This window comes from Hirundo rustica, chromosome 5, assembly GCF_015227805.2.
Source record: "Hirundo rustica isolate bHirRus1 chromosome 5, bHirRus1.pri.v3, whole genome shotgun sequence".
Classification (NCBI taxonomy): domain Eukaryota; kingdom Metazoa; phylum Chordata; class Aves; order Passeriformes; family Hirundinidae; genus Hirundo; species Hirundo rustica.
Window position 1 is genome coordinate 62,280,233 of NC_053454.1, and position 16,163 is coordinate 62,296,395.

At 43.3% G+C, this 16,163-nt stretch overlaps 1 protein-coding gene and 1 long non-coding RNA gene across 3 annotated transcripts; one reads left to right on the top strand and one right to left on the bottom strand.

The window, feature by feature from the left end:
• Positions 1-332: 332 nt before the first annotated feature.
• LOC120752744 (uncharacterized) lies at positions 333-2,443 on the bottom strand. Its single transcript, XR_005700800.2, has 3 exons — positions 2,303-2,443; positions 1,636-1,758; positions 333-1,383 (listed from the first exon to the last, which is right to left on the bottom strand). It is a non-coding gene; the product is annotated as an uncharacterized LOC120752744 (long non-coding RNA).
• Positions 2,444-2,509: 66 nt separating this feature from the next.
• Positions 2,510-16,044, top strand: AP1AR (adaptor related protein complex 1 associated regulatory protein). 2 transcript variants are annotated; one of them, XM_040064267.2, is made up of 10 exons: positions 2,510-2,714; positions 6,063-6,111; positions 7,129-7,155; positions 7,601-7,626; positions 8,037-8,133; positions 8,824-8,922; positions 10,767-10,828; positions 11,772-11,845; positions 12,615-12,743; positions 13,662-16,044. In XM_040064267.2, exons 1-10 carry the CDS (start codon positions 2,638-2,640, stop codon positions 13,925-13,927), a joined length of 906 nt encoding a protein of 301 aa, XP_039920201.1. In that variant the 5' UTR covers positions 2,510-2,637; the 3' UTR covers positions 13,928-16,044. The 2 variants fall into 2 exon arrangements, with proteins under 2 accessions (XP_039920201.1, XP_039920202.1); XM_040064268.2 differs by lacking the exon at positions 8,824-8,922.
• The last annotated feature ends 119 nt before the right edge of the window (positions 16,045-16,163 follow it).

Below are 16,163 nucleotides of genomic sequence, written 5' to 3' on the forward strand. Positions count from 1 at the left end.
CCGCCGGAAAGCGCGGCCACGCCCCGCCTGTCGCGAAAGGCGCGGTTCCCGACCCAACGCCTCGTTACCGCGGCAACGGCCCGCCGGAAAGCGCGGCCGCGGCCCGCCTGTGGCGAAAGGCGCGCGGGAGCCTGCTCGGCTAATGGGGAGTGAGAAGGCCTTATAAAATACTTTAAGGATAAAATGTTCAGAAGGCTGCTTTCTTAAAGCAGCTAGGGCACGTAAAGCGTGCTAAGCAGCCTTGTCTCTTGTGCGGTGGGCTGAGTGACACGTTAAAAACCCAGCCTGAATCCATGTAATTGTTAGGAAAATTAATCCACGAACACCAGGGGTTTATGTCCAAGAAGGAGACAGAGGAGTCTTTTTACTTTATTCGAATAAAGGGAGAGGCCATGGGGCATTTCCCCTGGGGTCTCTCAGTTTTTCAGAGGACGCAGCCTCCTTTTTATCCTAATTTCCCGGCTGCATTTCCCTCTCTCTTTCCCCATCGGCTGAGGTACTTGAGAGGTACAGACTTCCCGAAATGCCTAAGACCTCAGATTCCCCTTTTAATGTATAACACCCCCTAATTTTTAATTTTTATGGGATTTATGGGTTTTTCCCCATTGTTGCTTTCATCTTTCAATATTCAGTTTCATTTACAAACAAACCTATGGTTTGTTTGTAAAGGCAAGTATCTTCTTTTCCGTTTATCAATCATTAGAATCCTTCCCATTGTTTCTCTTATCTCTCAGTGCTAGTTTTATCTACCAGCAGACCCAGGGCTTGTTTGTAAAGACAAATCTTGTCATTCCTCTCATAATGACTGTTCCGTGTGTGGCTGGGAGACTGCTGATGGATAAACTGTGAAAAAGGTGGAATAATTTGGCTTTAGATGTGTGTGCCAGTGGCCTTACTGCGCAGTTTATCTTACAAACTTGGCAGTGTCTCCACATGTTACTTGCAACTTAACACCATCCATGAACCTGCTCCCTTTAAGAGGAAGCAGAGCAAAAGCATCCGTGTGGGTTTGCTCATGGAGACTTCAGCCAATATATTCTTAATCCAGCATCCCCTCGTTCTTTCCATCCAGTGGGGGAGGCAGCAAACCACTGATGGTCTTCCGCTAACACTGACTTCTCATGTTCTGGGCGGGAGTGGCAGGGCAGGACAGGCGTAGCCAAACGCCACCAGGAACAAACTGCAGAAACAAAGGCGTTCCCTGCGGATATGCCCGATATTCCCACCTCAGTCTGGTGGCCTCTATTTCACAGCTGAGAGTATTGTGGAAAAGAAAGGTGTTCATTTTCTCTGAAGAAATTTATAAACGCCTCTCAGGCTGGAATACTGCAACATTCTTCTTTGGGAAGGGAGCAGTATATAACTTGCCAAAATGTCGATTTCCTGGAAAACAGTGTAATGAGGAATCATATATCCCAATAATATTTTCTGGAACCTTCACTGTATTCCTCCTGAGTCACATCGACATGCATCACCTTCTGTAATTAATTCCTGGTTGCTTTCATGTCTCCCTCACCCTCATCCCCTCTCCCTACATGCAATCACAGTAATGCACCTTTCCAGGCTGACCTCACATTTCCAGGGAAAGAGAAACATCGGAGTGTGGTTGGCAGTGATTTATTATATTCCTCCTACCTTCTACCGCTCATTACTGTTGTAGCAAGTAGCTCCTCTGGGTCCTGGCATCTGTCCTGTGCTGCTAATGGAGAGCTGACTTGGAATCCAATTAACTCTTCCACTGCTGAGATGCTTTTGGATCTGTCAAAAGAAAGGAGCAAACCACGTATTTGTACGGTCACCATTAACTTATCATGGGCAAAGGGGAATAGAGTCAAACTGAAAGAGAGTAGATTGCATGTTCAGTTGGAGATTAGGAAAAAAATCCTCCCTGTGAAGGTGGAGAACCTCTGGCACAGGCTGCCCAGAGAAGCTGTGACTATCTCATCCCTGGAAGTGTACAAGGCCGGGTTGGACGGGGCTTGGAGTAGTGGCAGGTGTCCCTGCCCACGGCAGGGAGCTGGAATGAGATGAGCTTTGAGGACCCTTCCAACCCAAACCATCCCGTGATTCCGCGTTTCCACGTGTCAGTGTGGTGCTCTGTGATTTAAGAAGTCAGAGAGACCAAAGACTGTGAGGAACCTCGCTAGACCACACAGTGCCTGTGCTCCAGGTATTCCTAGCACTGCTGCTGCCTCAATGGCACTGACCCAGTCCGGGCTTGGTAACTGCGGAGACGCCCCTTTTCTCCCCTCACGGTAACAGGGACCCTGAACGCAATTCCCCTCCTTCAAACCGCGATTACCGGCGATGCTTTTTCGTCCTGCCCGCGGGAGCCCTGGCGCATTTTCCTCCTTTTAAACGCGGGCGACCGTGAGACGACCCCCGCTCCCCGGGGGAAGCCGCCCTCGGGGCGGGCTCCTGCCCGGCCGGGACGGTCCCGGCGATGGGCGGGCTGATGTGGCCGATGATGCCGGTGCCAGGGGCGGTGCCGGCGATGGGGACGAGCATGGCCCGCCCCTGCGCAGCCATGAGGCTGTGCCGGCCCTTTGTTCCCGGGGGCCCGCGGCCGCCCCTCCCGACGGCCGGGGCGGCCTGAGCCCGCCGGGAGGCAGGAGGAGCCCTTCCCACCAGGATGCGATGGGGAACTGCTGGGCGCAGTGGTGCTGCGGACTGTTCTTCCGGAGGGATCCCGGCCGGATCCAGCGCGGCGGAGGGTGAGCAGGAGCCGCGGCTGCTCCTTTCCCCTCCCCGGGGCGGGGAGGCGCCGGGGCCGCGGGCTCCGCCTTCCCCGTGGGGCTGGAGGGGTGACAGGGTGGGCAGGGACGCGGGGTCCGGGAGCGCTCGGTGGCCCGGGCCCGGTCCCTTCGGGAGCCCCGGCATCCCGGGCGGATGGAGGCGCCGGGAGCCCGCCGGGCTGCGTGCGGTTCGTGCGGTCGGGGCTAATGCGCTTCCAGGGTCGCCGGCCCCTCACCCCTGCCAGACCCGGTGTTTTCCCGGCGGGAGATGCTCGGGGAGGCTTTTTAGGTCAGTTGCCAAAACCCGTGCGGGCGGCCGTGCTTGTGCAAAAGATGGAAAACCACCCGGTTTTCTGCAATGTGATCTCGTCTTCTCTGTGAGTCAGAGGCTGAGACGCTTTTGGGATAAATCAGGAGCAGAATGGTTCAGACGAATTCTTATCTCTTGGAAACGTGTAACAACCTGTTTCGTTCTGCCACAACCAGTTCATGGAAAAGCACCGTGCAAACAGGAAATGCTTGGTTTTTTTTCCGTACACTGACCAGTACTGGATACCTACATTTCACTTATTCTTGATGCATTAGGATGGAAATCGTTCTCAGCAGATGCGCTGAGTGTTTTACATGATGCAAGCTCGTGGCCTCTTGCTTCATATCAGACTCTGGCAGGCGAGTCTCACCCTGTGGAAGGCCTTCCAGACAAGCTGCTTCTCAGAGACATGGGTGAAAAACCAGGGCAGGGCCATGTAGAGGATACCTGCTTGTATTTTAGTGCTCCACCCCCCATGCCTTGAGAGCTGGCACTGAAGTATCAGTTTGTTGTGCTTTGAGAACACCAGGCGGTGCTTGAAAGGTTCTTCCCGCACCTGTGTGTTGTGCTTTGTCTCCTTCCACTGGCCAATACCCCTTCTTTTAGCAGGCAGGGTAGTGACAATCCCTGCATGTGTTAGTCCAGTATCAGGCTCTCCTTACCAGTGAGACCAATCTTCCAGCCTGCAGTTGTATTGTCGCACTGTTGTAGGTGTTGCACAACCTGCAGTGGAAGTTTTAGGCATATAAAATGGACAGAGAACTGCTGGCCTGTGTTTCAGATCAGATTTGTTTTCCGGGTGTGGTGGTGGTGGTTTACAGAGCAGTATCAGTGTTGAGGTTATTCTCCTTCCACTGAGCAGGTATTAAAACCAGAACTGTAAAATATGTCTTACTCTAAAGTTTGCAAGTTAGGTTGACACCACATTGTCCACATTTGGCTATTTCTGGAACACCATAATGTAAAAATGTAACTTATCAACTTAATGATAATTTTAATCATTCAGATCCTCCCCCCCACACCCCAGATTCATTATTTTTAGATGCTCCAAGATTTGCCTGTAAGAAATAAACTGCTAATTAAACAACTAAGTATAGAGTTGTTATTAAGTGTTTTAATAACCTGCAAGATTATAAGTTGCCTTTGCTTGGAATTGTGCTTAATATAGATGTATGGAGTATGTATGTGTATATATATATATGTAAGAAAAGTTGGTCTCCGTAACAGCTTCAGATCTTGGAAGAATAATCTGATTGTCTCTATAGGTCCTGTGACCTGTCAGCTGAATGGTTTCCTCTAGGAGCTATCTAACCAAAAGGATTCTCAAGTCTTAGAAAGTAATGGAAAAGTAGAGCTTAAAGGAGAATTATAAAAGGTGTAAACATTTCCATAGGTTGCTGATACTTCACATGAAGTTTTGTATAGGGGTGAAGCTGATGGGTCTTCTGTTTCTGTCCATAATGACCTCAAGCCACTACTCAGAAGTAGTTCTGGGATTTATGGGCTCAAACTCCGACAGAGAATTAGGTTTTCTGGGACTGCAAGCAGCTGAAAGAGTAGCTCTTCCTGGAGCTGGCATTGCTGTTGGGCTGTTTGTGATTACACTCAGGGAGCTTGCCCTGCATTTAGTTCACTTTTCAGTTCTTGCACCTAAGCTGACTGCAGCTCAAGCGTCCGGGAACTTGGAAGTAAATTACCTAAAGCCTGGTGCTGCAAACTGGAATGACACGTTTGTTAACAGCATGGATAGCCCTGGAACAATTTCCTGTTACAGTGTTCTTAAATGAGATTCTTAATGGTATTGGCTCCTACACACCAAATTACAGAGAGAAGGGTAGCAGTGAAATTGCTCCAAGTGTTCATGCCACATGTCCCAATTATCCTTGTCACGTAGAGCGTGATTTCAGGTGGCCTTTCCTCTCTGGTTTCACAACAGTGAATTCTCTGGAAGAGGTTCTTTAGTGGCAGGAAAGGTTGTGCAAGAAGGAACCTGTGGGTAGTGCAACAAGTTGCCAGGGGAAACGTTCCCGAAACTGGCTTCCAGAGAAAAATGAGATGGAGGTGAAATACAGCACGGTTAAAATAATTCAGGCTTTGGCTGGTGTGTTGCTTTTATTATTGTCAAAGTAGGTGTTGGTTGCAAGTGCTGAATGATCTTTCGTGCAAGTATAGAAATCCCTGAGGCCCTGGGTTTATTCCTTGTACCCGTCAGCACTTGCAACTGGAAACCCTGGTTTTTGAAACAGTTCGATGAAATGGATGTTGTACTGAGGAGTGTTTATGTTAGAATGTTCTTCTGGATGGTGGCCAAACCTCCTTGGCTAGGTAAAAATGTATTCAGGTAACTTAATACGCTGCTGGGTTTTGTAGAGGACAGGGCTAACTGTCCTCTGCAAAAGAATTAAAATAAAATAGGAAGAATTCTGAATAAAGAACCAAAGAAGAAGCCAGTTCCTTGTATAAAATTGGAGCATGGATTTTTTGGTTTGGGTTTTTTTTTTTAGTTTAAAAGTATTGCCTTGACCTCTTGTTGGATGTTCTCCTCTGAGGCTCAGCCTTCTGGATGTGCCAAGCTGTTAAAATAAAATGTGTTGTTTAACACTGATGAGGTACAAGATGCCAGGAAAGAGTTAAGTGCCATGGTGAGCAACAGCATTTTCAGAAATTGCCTGGAACAATGTTTGTCCTGGGAAAAATGTATTAAAGGGATTGCAGAACATGCTAATAGTCTGTAAATGTCAAGTCCAGCATCCTGACAAATGATTTCATCTCACAAGGGTTTTAATTCTTTCCTCAGTTCTAGAGAAGATGTTTGTTTACATGCTCTTGCCTCTTTCTGCTGTAGTAGCGACACAGAGCTCCAGTGAATGAGTCAATGAGTTAAATACATGAAGATTTTGTTGTTATTTTATATTTAACATATTTTAAAATCTATTTTAAATTCTCGGGCTCATTTACCTTCTGCTGTGTATTGAAGAGTCTTCTCTGTAGTCTAACTGTAAACTTATTTTTTCCAGATCCAAGTATTTTAGAACATGTTCAACAGGAGAGCACTTCACTATAGAGGTGAGTACTTACATTTTTAGCAATTTAGAAAAAAGTGGGAAAAGCTGAATCCTAGCAATGCCTTTAACACTTTTTGCAGTTTATGAACACTGAAATATCCTGGGATATTCCAGCCCAAACAGATGCTGCACTGGGTGGAGAGTGGTTCTTACTGCACCTCAGAACATTAATGCATCATTTGGAAGGAAGAGAATTATCTGTGGTGGCCTGATGCTCACCACCAGAGCATTCCACACGCTGCTGGTTGCATCTCCTCTCTGCTGTGCTGGGATTTTGCTGCTTGTATAAGTGCAGAGTATTTCGTTCTCGACTGCAGGATCACGAGTCGGATTGTACGAAAAGGACCTGACGGGGTTACCGGACAGTTTGTTGCATCTGTAGTCTACTTTATTCCCTACAGAGGTCCTTTCCCAGCCTCCAGACATAACTCCTTGTTGCCAAGGGTAGCGTAAGGTTAACCAGGAATAACCTGGTTTACTTTCCCTGGGTGTTCCTGTGCTCTGGAAGTCCTAGACCAGGCAGATTGCCCCCATTACTGAGGATAACATCAACTGTTGTGTTGAGGCTAACATTAATGCTTTGGCTGTCGAGAAAGGGGTCTGATGTGTACAGCGCGGGAAATCTGTTTTGGTGCAGAACTTCTCGTTGTGAGAGAGCGTTCCTGGCTCAGAAATGTGACAGGGAGAAGGAGGTATTGTTCTCCTCCCAAACTTTAGGTCAGTAAGGAGTCTTGCTGTAGGTGCTGACCTCTGTGTCGCTGTTTGATGCACTGACTAGATTTAAGATTACTATGCTGAAAACAGTACAGAGGATTTCTCTTAAGACAGGAAACACTGGGAAGAAGAAAGGTCCATCTCTAAAAATAAAATCCCTCTGAAAGCAGGGTTACAGTCCCACTGTTAGAATTGGAGAAGTGTTTTTACGAGACACATAAAATATACAATCATAACTTGCTGTATGTTTTTAGTGACGCATTATATTGAGTTGTAAAAATGGATTATTTCTTTTTCTCTGCAGTTTGAGAACCTGGTGGAAAGTGATGAGGTGAGTGCCTGGGGCATCATGTGAAACCTGCTCGCACAATCCTTAAAAATGGTCCCAACATCTGAATCTTCCTCCTACTTTAAGCTGAGCTGCAGACTTAAATCACGGGGGTATTTTTTACTTTCAGCTTTCCTTGCACTAGGAATATGAATTTAAGACTTTGGATAAGGATCTAAGAGATTGGTTTTGGGGAGTATGGGAAATAACCCATTAAGGAAGGGGGCACTATGGACTTTGGGAAGAAAGAAAAGGAAGAGGTGTGGGGAAGAAGCGTGCTGGGGAAGACTTAAAGGGGACTTTGCTCCCGGTATAACTCTTGCATAAGACTTAGCAAGTGCCCTCAGTCTGAGAACAGAAATGGACCTGGGTTGCTTTGCTAAGGGAAGTTCTGGAAGTGCTCTGTCTTTATAAAAATCAGACTTTTCCTTTTTATTTATTTTAACAGGGGGAAAGCCCAGGAAGCAGTCACAGGTAAGACTTTGAGACTGACGACCTCTCCTTCCCTCTGCTGTCCCACTGTGAATATTAAACAAGGTGGAGTAAGGGAAAAACAAGGGACAAAAACAACCAAGGGGAAAAAAGTGAGCTTTGGACTGCAGTGACAGTAATGATTCCATTCCAGTAGTTCTGTTAGCGGAGATGCTTTTGAAAATACGCTTTCTGTAAAGATACAAATAATGTATACTGCGAGGGCGAGGAGGGGCAGTTTATTGTCCTGAATAAGCTGGAACTTTCAGGAGGAACAGGCCACAAGCGCAGCCTGTTGGATCTGCATTAAAGGACTGGTCAGGAAAGACCACACAGATGCCTTAAAGTGCAAGTGAGGGTTGTCATGCATGAATAATAGATGGAGCTTTTTCGTGTTCCTCCCGTGCTTCCAGGCCTCTGACTGAGGAGGAGATTGCAGACCTGAAGGACAGACACTACGACTCCATTGCTGAAAAGCAGAGGGCTGTGGATCTGAAGCTTCAGTCAGAGGTAAGTGGTTACAGTGACACTATAAAAGAGTTTTTCTTCCAAAAATGTTAGGATCAGCCGCGGACGCCAGGAGATTCCGCTCACGTGGAACAATTGGGTCTTGTTCATCAATTAGTATTTTTTAGTCTACAAGATGCACAAATTCCTTCTTTTTAACAGCCTCTTAGCTGAAAAATGGAATGAATAGGCTGGGTCTCTGACCAGGTTCTCTTAAATTTGACCAAATGGGGAATATTCTTGATTCAGCTTTTCTTGTGCTGAATTTTCTCCACAACTTTCTTAAGGAAAAAGACACATAATTTGTTATTCTGTTTTAGTGTTGCAGCAGTTAATGGAATATGATCTGGAAGAAAATGTGGAACCTGAGTGAACTTTAATCTAAAGTGCCCAATGAACTATGGAACCGAAAATCTTTAAATCTTTCACTGTGCAGTTCATAATAAAATAGAACGAGCATTACAGCCATTCACTAATAATCAATGTTTATTCGGTAGCTACCCAAATTTCTCGGGCTGTTTGGTTGCGGGGAGGGAAGCTGTTAAGTTCAGTTTATGTTTTAGCTGTAGTCTGTTTTGTTTTATTTTGATTTTCTAGCTGCTTTTCTTTTGTTTCCTTGCACTTACGTCTTTGTTAGCAGGAAGATAGATAGGTTCTGCTTTTGTTAACCATTACTGTTTTGTTCATACACAGTTAGCCTTACAAGAGGAGAAGTTAAGACTAGAAGAGGAGGCTTTATATGCTGCACAACGTGAAGCAGCCAGGGCAGCAAAGCAGAAAAAGCTCTTGGAGGTGAGGGGAAGAAGACCCCAATATATATGAGAGCCTCTGTCCTGTTCCCATGTATGCAGACTTCCCTGATATCCTTTCCATCTCAGGAGACCTGATGAGGAGATGGCTTTGGCTTGCAAAGTAGAGAAAGAAGTACAAGATTTGAAAGTACAGCTGGTTGGAACAGCTGAAAATCACCATAATTGTTTGAAACAGCTTCTGTCGCCGAGTATAGATTTTGAATGAGTTACAATTTTAATCTATAATTAGCTTAACACTCTTCTTATATAATATGGAGAAGTCACTGATCTTAAATAATGTCAAATGATCTGCGATGGTTTTTGGGTAAAAAAACCCCAGAAATAAGGCACACGTTGTGACATCATTTAGACTTGTAAAATGTACTTCATGTATTTGTGCACTGTATTGTTCCTTATCTTTGTGTTTTCTATTGACCCTGCTTTGGAGTTTTCATCTCATTTTTATGTCACTCAGTATAGCTCTCATTTCACAATTCTTTCTCTCCCTTTGCTGTTTGGGGTGGGAGGGTTAATTCTTTCTGACCTTTTTGCCTGCTTTTTTTTCTTACCACTTTTGATCTATAGAAAGCCACCAAAAATAGATTTTTTTTTTAATGACTGTTTTTTGCAGAAGTTCTGTGCAAGGAATGCTGTATTTCTTGTCTTTCAGTATTTTTAATATGCACTTCTTTTAGGCAGGACCTAAGATAGAATGGATTATAGAGATTTTAATTTCCTCTTGGTGTAAAATTAGTCCCACTTATCCCCTGCTCAAACACCCTTCTCAAAAATCAGAAGGATTATAAGGATTTTAAGGAAGCATTTTTGTCCAGATATGCATTGAGCACTTAGCCCTTCTAGATAAACTGGAAGCTATTTTTGAATACATCACTCATCTCTCTGCTGTTTGTGGGCACAAATGGGAAAATGGCTTTTTCCTTGGAAGTATGGCCTCTTTTAAAGCTCATTTGGCTTGCTGATGTTGCCCTACTAAATGTCAGGGTCTGTAACAGCGGGGAATTTTAATGTGTTGTCCTGGAACTGGCAGTGCTGGATATTGGGATGTGACCTGGCAAAATGGGGAGATAATCTAAATTGGGTATTATGTGGGTATAGGAATCCTAAAAGAAAATTGTTGCATGTGTCAGTAATTGATTCTGACAGATTTGTTGACTGTGTTGTGCCAAATTTCTGTCTGTTCCTCTCTGCGTTCTTAAATCTTTTCACCTCTAACCACCACAGTGTGATATTTCTACTACTCTTTTTCTTTACACTCCCCATTTACTCATTTCAACCTGCAACTATTATTATTATTTAAATATCCAAGATGCAAAGTGTGCCAGAAAACACCCCCCCCCCCAATCATCCTGGGATTGAAAAACACTAGATCCAGTGCAGTTACCTCCCCACAGCCAAAGCAAAGAGCAATTCTCAGATGAGGTTGACATTAGCAGAGTTATTAATACTTTTGGCCCTGCAAGGCAGCAGAGCTGTTATTAATATAGATGAAGCACTTAATGCTGATGGAGACAGCCAGAGGAGATGGCACTGCTGCTTTGCACAGGGATAAAAGGGTTTGTAGGAAATATTTATCTTTTAAATGGCACGGTGGCTGTTCCTGGGCACGGAGCAAAAGAAATCAAACATCACCCAGGTGTTAGTTGTGCGCTGAAAGTACTTTAAGAAGACAGGAGACAAAACAGGTGCAGTCATGACTGAGGTGGTCTCCACGTTTCTAAAAACTGATGTGTTTTTTTTTTGGGGGGGGTTGCATAAAATAGGATTAAGTGTTGAGAGCTCATTTTTGAGTATTCAGCTTTTTCAACGATTCGCTTTTCTTGATAGCAACGTAGGCAGCACAGGATAACGCAGCGAGCACATGCTGTTAATAACGGAGAGTTCCAGAGGTAAGAAACCAAATTTTATTCGTGATAACTCAGAGTCTCAACTGTTCGTACTCCTGTCCCTCATTTGGAAAGTTAGGGGGTATTTTGGATTCATTCTGGTTATGGCTGGAGTTACTAGACTCCTGCCTACAGTGATACTCCCAGCTATTAACAGGTATTTGCACACACACAAAATCCAGTGCTTTATTTTAAATAAGGTGTTTATATGTAAAATTTCAGCTAACATCAAAATATTTTTATTATTCAAGACCCTGTTTTAAAAACCCAGTAGAAATACTCCGTTTAAATGGTTTTTGGAGTCTGCCTGTTTCTTCATTATTTATCTTAACTATATTTATTTCTTAAATATTTTATGTATTTATTTATGATTTAAGTCTCTTCATTCCCAGCTTCTGCGTTCAGTGGTGGTGGTGGGAAAAACAAGCTTTAAAAAAAAAAAAAGGAGAATATTACAGTGAAATGGTGTTTGAGTTTAGAGAGATGAGTTTAGAAAAAACTCATGCATGGAAGACATGGGGGACAGGAGGAATTTTGCTATGGAAGCACAGTTAGAATAGGAGCTGTGAAAACTGAGTAGCAACTGGCCAGATTTTAAAAACAAAGGACGGCAGGAACAAGGTTTGAATTCATTAATTAAAAAAAAAAAAAAAAGAATTCAAAATTAAGGAGATTTTCTCTAAAGTGATGAAGAGAGGAGAAGAGTTGTTTGGAGTTAATAAATTAAATTTTAACTGAAAATACTAATAAAAATTTAGCAGAAGCACAGACTGGGAGAGGATGTGATGAACAGGAGTAGAGAGGCATTTTGCAGATGATTTTAGAAAGAATTTAGTTCAGCTCCTGTGCTTTGTAGCACAGAGCTGGGGGCATGTGGATTAACGTATTTTTGATGGCACCCTTGGAGGTTTCTAGAGCTAAAAAAAATTGTGCATTGTTCTTGCAGCTCTGTGGCAGAGGAAGATCTCGATCCTTTCCTAAGGAATACAAAATTCCAGTATGAAGCTTTCCGAAGTAGTAGTAAGTCTCTCTTTCCTTAAGAACGTCTTCAAATGTTAAGGGACTCTGAGGGGCACAGAGAGCTGCTTCTTTTTCTAGAGAAACACAGATTGTTTATAGTTTTATGTTTACACATGCAAATATAAAGCGTGTATACATATATCTGTAATTTTAAAATGTGGTAATTTTTGTATCTGATGGCTAAAAGACAGTGGTGGACATGTCTTGCAAAACCAGATCCTGTACCGAAGATGCGGATAACTTTGTGTTTATAGCTTTTTTTTAATCATCCCTAGGCAAAGTAATTAGAATCATATTAATGCTCAGCTTTTTCCTAATGAAGTGCAAGAGGGAATTTGGATGCCTGTACTTAAAGAAATCCACTAACAGTTTAGAGGAGAACAATTTGATAAGCTTTTCTCCGTAAGTTTCGGGGACATGCTAACCGCTAAGGTGGAGGACGGACGGCTGCGTTTCAGGAAATACTGAGTTCAGTTTTTTGGGTAGGAGAGGGTTGATTTGGTTTTTTGTTTTTACAAGTCTTCATCAAGTTCTGCGTACAGCTTATTAAATTCCTTTTTAGTTCTAATTAGCTAATATCTCAGTGATATTGACTATTAATAAGCTCCTGATTATTCTTTGGACTGATGAAGTGCCTTTTCCAGCGTTCCTGAGGTTTAGAGGGCCACAAAGCACGAAGAAAGCTTAATTTAAAATTTTACTCTTGCACGTTGAACCTGAAATTAAAGTACATTTACGAATTAAAAATACTTTTTTTTTTTTTTAATAGGACTTTCATCTGATGCCACAGTGCTGACGCCCAACACGGAGAGCAGTTGTGACTTGATGACCAAAACCAAATCAGTGAGTGGGAACGATGACAGCACCTCCTTGGATTTAGAGTGGGAAGATGAAGAAGGTATTTAGCCTGCATTTCAGCTTCATCCTGAAGTCAAAAGCGAAAGATGTTGACAGTTTAAGCTATGTTCATTGGAAACCTGTCGTTTTCAAAAGGGAGGGTGATTTAAAACTTATTTCTGATGGAATGTCTGACAAGTTTGTAATGGTTAAACTGTAAATTATTTTTACCGAGAAAACTCCTTATTTTGATAAACGTGGCGATAGCCCTAATTATTGTAATTATTTATTTGGATGCTCCAGTAAATAAATTAATTAATTTCCCTGCATTTTGTGCAACTGACTTGTAAACTCCTGACAAAAGTAATGGTAAAGAAATGCTGCCCTCTCGTGAGCCAGGAGCAGAGGGAAGAGCTTGTTCTTCCTTTTAAAATGTGGAAGCTGGTCAGGAGTCTGATTTAAATATTTTGGGAAAAACTCGTATTACTTGTACCGTAACCTTCACTGGGAACTTGGGTCTGCATTCCAAGGAGTATCCCAGCTATCCTCATTGCTGCAGTTACAGGTGTTTTCTGTATTTCCCCATTGTTACCAGTACTTTCTCTTCTATTTACTAAACCTGCAAAAGCTCTTAGTTGAAAGTTTATCCAAAATGGTGAAACCTTGACTATTGAAAGGCTCACCAAAAATGAGCACGGGTTTGTTTCTTTTTGCCAAGCCATAGGTGATTTTTTTCTTCCCACAAGAACTGTCTGTAATTCCTGACAAAATCAGTAAAACCTTAGATGTCTTTGGGCAGTTCCCAGAACCCTATTTGTTTGGAATTAATTATCCCCTTCCAGACAGACTGAAGACCTTTCCTAGACCATCGAATCCCGTACCTCTCCAAATTTTACCTTTGTTTCTTCTGGCAGGAACGTAACAGTTAGATGAAAAATGTCCAGGATGTGTTTCTCACGCACGTGTGTTTAAATGCCAGGCATGAACAGGATGATTCCAGTGAGGGAACGCTCCAAGACGGAGGAGGACATCCTGCGGGCAGCGCTGAAATTCAACAGCAGGAAGACAGGGAGCCACCCAGCCTCCGCCTCCGACGATTCCAACGGGCTGGAGTGGGAGAATGACTTTGTCAGCGCCGAGATGGACGATAACGGCAACTCCGAGTACGCCGGCTTCGTCAACCCCGTGCTGGAGCTGTCGGCCTCGGACGTCCGGCTGTCGGATTCCGACCGCCAGGACAGATAGTGACGATACGCGCACGGCGCCTGCCCGGGACCGAACGCTGGCAGGGGAGATGGAATGTGGAAAGCCAATTCGCTCTTTTGTAACCCGCTTCCCTTTTCCTTGCGCGCGGATCGGCGAGGAACGGGAATGAATTCAGGACTAAGTGCAATTTTATCATCTGCCTTCTCCACTTTTGTGAAAGCTGGGATGATTCTATTGTGGATATTTCTGGATATCTGGATTTAATATGAAATTATCTGCACTAATGGAAGCTTCGTAGCTTGACTTATCTGTATTTTAACTTGCCTTTCTTTCTGAATGACGTTTCTATTCATTTTGTTTTAAAATTCTTCGTTGGCCTAATATTTATCTCAGCAACGGTCTCGTATAATTTATTTAATACTTGAAGATAGAGAAATAATTTAAAAATATTTTTATTTCCGGTCTGTGCTTTTTGACTTGCTCTTCAGCTGTTTAGAGAGCGCAAAAGTAAGAGCTGCAAAACAAATCTGACACATGGCAAATTGCAGATTTTCCCCTGTGTAGCTTTAAGTCTTCCTAGTCTTGTGTTGTCCTTTTTCCATTCACTTTATTTTTCTAAATTACTTTATGCTAAGCACAGTTAACCTCAATGAACATAGTAAAACTCATCAGGTTCGGTAAGACATTGTCTTGTATAATATGCCAGACTTAGTAAGCGTGTGCTAGATAGAAAAAACAAAAATAAAACAGAATACAAATTCTCTATGTGTCAATGAAATGGGAATTTTAACCAGTGGAGAACTGGGAGGACCAAAGTCTTGTTTTCCCAGCCCCCCAGACCAACATCTGTTGCTACATGGTGCTTAAAATTCTTCAGTTGTGGAAAATTCATAATTCCTCTGGATCGGAACAATTACAGAAAAGCAACATTCAGTGAGCAAACGGGGAGGGATGATGGCTCTGCTGCTGGGGTGGGAAGAACAAGAACCTAAAGACTGAATTTCTATATCTGCATTTTGAAAAGAAAGAAGAAAAATTCACGTTTTAACGGTGTGTTAAAGTGCTCTGCCTTTCCTGTGCCTCTAAAGTGGATGGTTAATCCTGCTAACGTGGGCTGAAATCCAAGGAGGTGTTCAGTGACTGCACCACCGGTGTCCTGGGCTGTGTGGTCTCCCCTGGTATTCCATGTAAATCTTACTTTTTAACAGAAGAGGACCTGCAAAATACTTGCAGATCTCAAGCTTTCTCCAAAGTTTAAAAGTAAAGCCATTCTACTCTGCCATTATTTTGTGTAGCTGTCTCACGTTTCCATGGAAAAGGGGTGACAGGGTTTATCTTTGTTTTGGAGTAAAAGGAACATTTTAAGTTGTGATAAGTAATGAAGCTCCGCCGTCATCATCAGAACTGAGTTTGTTGGTGAAAGTTGTGTCACTGGTTTAGATCATCTGAAACTGTTTGGAATATTTGGGTTATTACAGTGTGGATAAGGAACAAAAACACTGCACACTGGGATTAAATATGTACAAATAACCTGAGAGAACAGATAAATCCTGTTGGTAACATTCCATCTCTTCATTTCAGTTGTAGCTATGTCACTGAAAATATTTTAATGCCATTATTTATATTTGCAATACCTGTAATGAGCTTTAAAGATCTGTACACATCAAATGTATATTTTGGGTTTGGCCTAAGCTACTGCTGTGTGACTTCTGGATATTTCCTTGTATCATATATTCCTATGGGAAGGAAGGCAACTTCCTCAACATGTAAATAACATGTTTTTTACCTGCTGAAACTGTCACCTCCCCTGCACTGGTCACTGCTTTTCCTGGCCAGTGCACAGGAAGTGACCTTGTCCTGACCATGCCTTGAGGAAGTCAATTAGCTGATAGTCCTGCCCTTAGGATGAACAAGCACTTAGGAAAAAGGAGGCTGACTCCAGCTTTTTCTGTGATGGGCATGTTCTGTAGCCATGGTTAATGATAACATTTGCAGTGCTCAGTGCACCACGCTGAGTGACTTTGAAGTGATGCTCCGTATTTGTGGATATTTGAGAAACTGAGAGATTCTGTAAACAGCTCATGTGAAACAATTCAAGGGCACTGTAAAATGCATATCTGTACAAATTTAAAAGTCATTAAAATTTTCAGCAAGTCCTACATTTGGCAGTGTTGCATGTGTTGCTGGGTTTGTGGCAGCCACGTCAGAGCCCTGCTCAATCCCACAGTCCTTTTGGGGACTTGCTGCTTTGGAAGGGAAGCTCTAAACAAGCTGC